We start from the raw sequence: 2601 nt of genomic DNA on the forward strand, positions 1-2601 counted from the left end.
GACTTTTTTCTTACCGATTTCAAGAATATAGGAGTTTTTGTCAGTGTAAGATGGTCAGCGTAGTTTGCCACTGTAATTGGTTAGTCTGTGTGATGGTCTAGGGCTTGAATTCTTTGCATGGCCGCATTTTTTGAAATTCTAGACCACCGTGCCAATCAGAAAATTCGCTTTGAGCTGAATTTCCTTCTCAAAAAATTTTAACCAATAAAAAAAATAAACATTTATTTTCCATAATATATACATAAAATAGCTGCGGGTCCTCTCTTAATCAACCACCACCTCAGTCTCCTCCAATTCCACTTTGATCTCTGCTCCCTCTGCGATTTTCGATGACTCCGCAATAGTTGTTGGCGGCTTAGTGTCCTCCACCTCCTCTTTGACGTTCATCTCATCCTTTACAATCTTACAAACTCCTTTTCCAATTTCTGTCAACGCCCGCATCCATGTCGGTTGAACGGCTATCCCGAATCCATGAGTTGCCTGTGACAGATGCTCCATTCCACGATTCAACTCCTCATTTTTTGACGCCTTCGCACAAATTCCAGTGATTGGTGGCACCACTGAAGACAATACACCTGACAGTGCTTCCATGCATTCCTTGAATCCGTCCGCATCGAAAAAGCTTCCAATATCCGCCGAGCCATCCTCCATCACCTCATTTGCAACTTCCCGCGCGATTCCCGCCACTGGATAGTCCTCTTTCACTATCTCATCCAAATCTTTCGCCATGTGAACGGCTTCAGCTTCGGACAACGCGACCATTTTGTTGGGGAACACTTCTTGTCTGTGGTAGATGTTCACTGGGATCTCTTTCTCCATCATCTGACGCCGCATCGTCCCCCCACAATTTTTTAGTTTTGTTCTGGAAATAAAATAGATAAAATAATGAAAAATGCTATTAGAAAACTTTAGATTCCCTATCAAATTTTCAAAGTTTTGAGCCCCATATTGCCCGATTTGAAGTCATTTTTTCGATGGCCTAGATATCTGAAATTTCGGATTGCTAGGCCACCAGCCTCAAAATTCTCCAAAATATGCAAATATGGTGTTAGAAATTACGGAAGTTGTGAAAAAAGATGAATATAACACTGGTTTTAAAAAAATCTGGAAAAAAAATTGTCTGAAAATTTCAGATTTTTCAAAAACCAGTTAAGCGACCGATTTTCACAAAGAAATTGTTACAATTCAGATCATACATCGAATCCCTGTTTTGGAGCAATTCATTTCGGTGGCCTAGAAATCCAAAATTTCGGATTTCTAGGTTATCGAAAATTTTTCCTCGTCCGTTTCGCTTATTTAGTGCTGTCAGCCTATATATACAGGGAAAAACTTTTCATCCCCTAAAAACACAAAAACAAAAAGGTAGGCCAGCACTAACAACATTAGAATTTAGAGTGTTTCCGCATATCAAGGGTCGGATAATTGGCGCCGAAATTCAAATTTGTTGGAACTCTTTTCTTGATAAAGTCATTTTTTCAACTATAAATCAGAATTAGAAGAAATTGTTCAAATTTTCGATTAAAATTAAAAAAAATTGATTCATTTTTGTAGCCGTGCCTTGACAAGTAGAATTTCAAAAGTATAATTTTAATTATTACCTTCTCAAAGTGTTTGCCAAGCTGGAACTGTTGAGCTTCTCCACTCCATTCGAACGTCGGTCGACTTCAGCTGTCGTTATCTAAAATTTAGTTAATTAATTGAAAAATCAAATAGAAAACTTACATGATAACCGTTTGCGGCCTTTCCCATACTATTTCTGGCGATAATCGTCTCGAAGATGTCATTCGACGGGTCCTCTGGCTGGAATCCCGTTGGAATTGCGTCCAGTGTGACTATCATGCTGCTGGACTGCATGATGGCTGAAAAATAAAAACGTTTTTTATTTCACATTAAAAATTCAGTAATGGAACAATAAATTATACTTTTTTATGGTTATTAAATGCAAAAAAATGTATAAAGAAGAAAAAACAATAAATAATAAACGTGGCAAGGGAAGAGTGACACGATCGATGCGACTGTATACGCGCACGCGCACGCGCCGCGACCGCAACGCGTGAGACACCGCAGAGGCGGGGGCGTTCTTTTCGAGTATGCATATGTCACATTCCTAGTAGTACATAGGGCTAAAATATATTTTTATTAAAATCGAAAAATTAGTGGTATGAGAAAAGTTGGAAAAATATGTGGAAGGGTAACTGATCATTTGATATGGCTTTAGTATTAGTCACCCTTTCAAGATCATCACTAAAATATTCAGCGAACTAGAAAAAGGGGACAGGAGCGAATAACATAATGGGAATCAGTACAGCAGATTAGTCGGATACTCTTCCTTTCACGTGCTCTATATATCAATGTTTTCTTCATAGTGGACGTCACTATTGTTTTCAGATTTCCAACTTATGATTTTCTCTGCGTCTCTCGACTAGATATCCAGTATAAAAGGCAGCTGCTGGCTCAAGAAAATCATTCTGCATCTTACTCTCTCCCTTCCTCCTGGCGACGCAATGAGCGCGTCGCCTCCTATATTAACCCCTGATTATTTTTGAATTCTAATTTTTATTTTTACGGGTTCTTGTGCCGGTTGAAAAAGTAAGTTGAACT

At 38.8% G+C, this 2601-nt stretch overlaps 1 protein-coding gene across 1 annotated transcript; it reads right to left on the minus strand.

Annotated features, from left to right (window-relative positions):
• Positions 1-264: 264 nt before the first annotated feature.
• On the minus strand, positions 265-1854 carry GCK72_025956 (uncharacterized protein; the record flags this gene model as incomplete). Its single annotated transcript, XM_003099991.2, has 3 exons — positions 265-862; positions 1599-1678; positions 1723-1854. 3 exons carry the CDS (start codon positions 1852-1854, stop codon positions 265-267), a joined length of 810 nt encoding a protein of 269 aa, XP_003100039.2.
• Positions 1855-2601: the final 747 nt, after the last annotated feature.

This window comes from Caenorhabditis remanei, chromosome X, assembly GCF_010183535.1.
Source record: "Caenorhabditis remanei strain PX506 chromosome X, whole genome shotgun sequence".
NCBI classification, from domain to species: domain Eukaryota; kingdom Metazoa; phylum Nematoda; class Chromadorea; order Rhabditida; family Rhabditidae; genus Caenorhabditis; species Caenorhabditis remanei.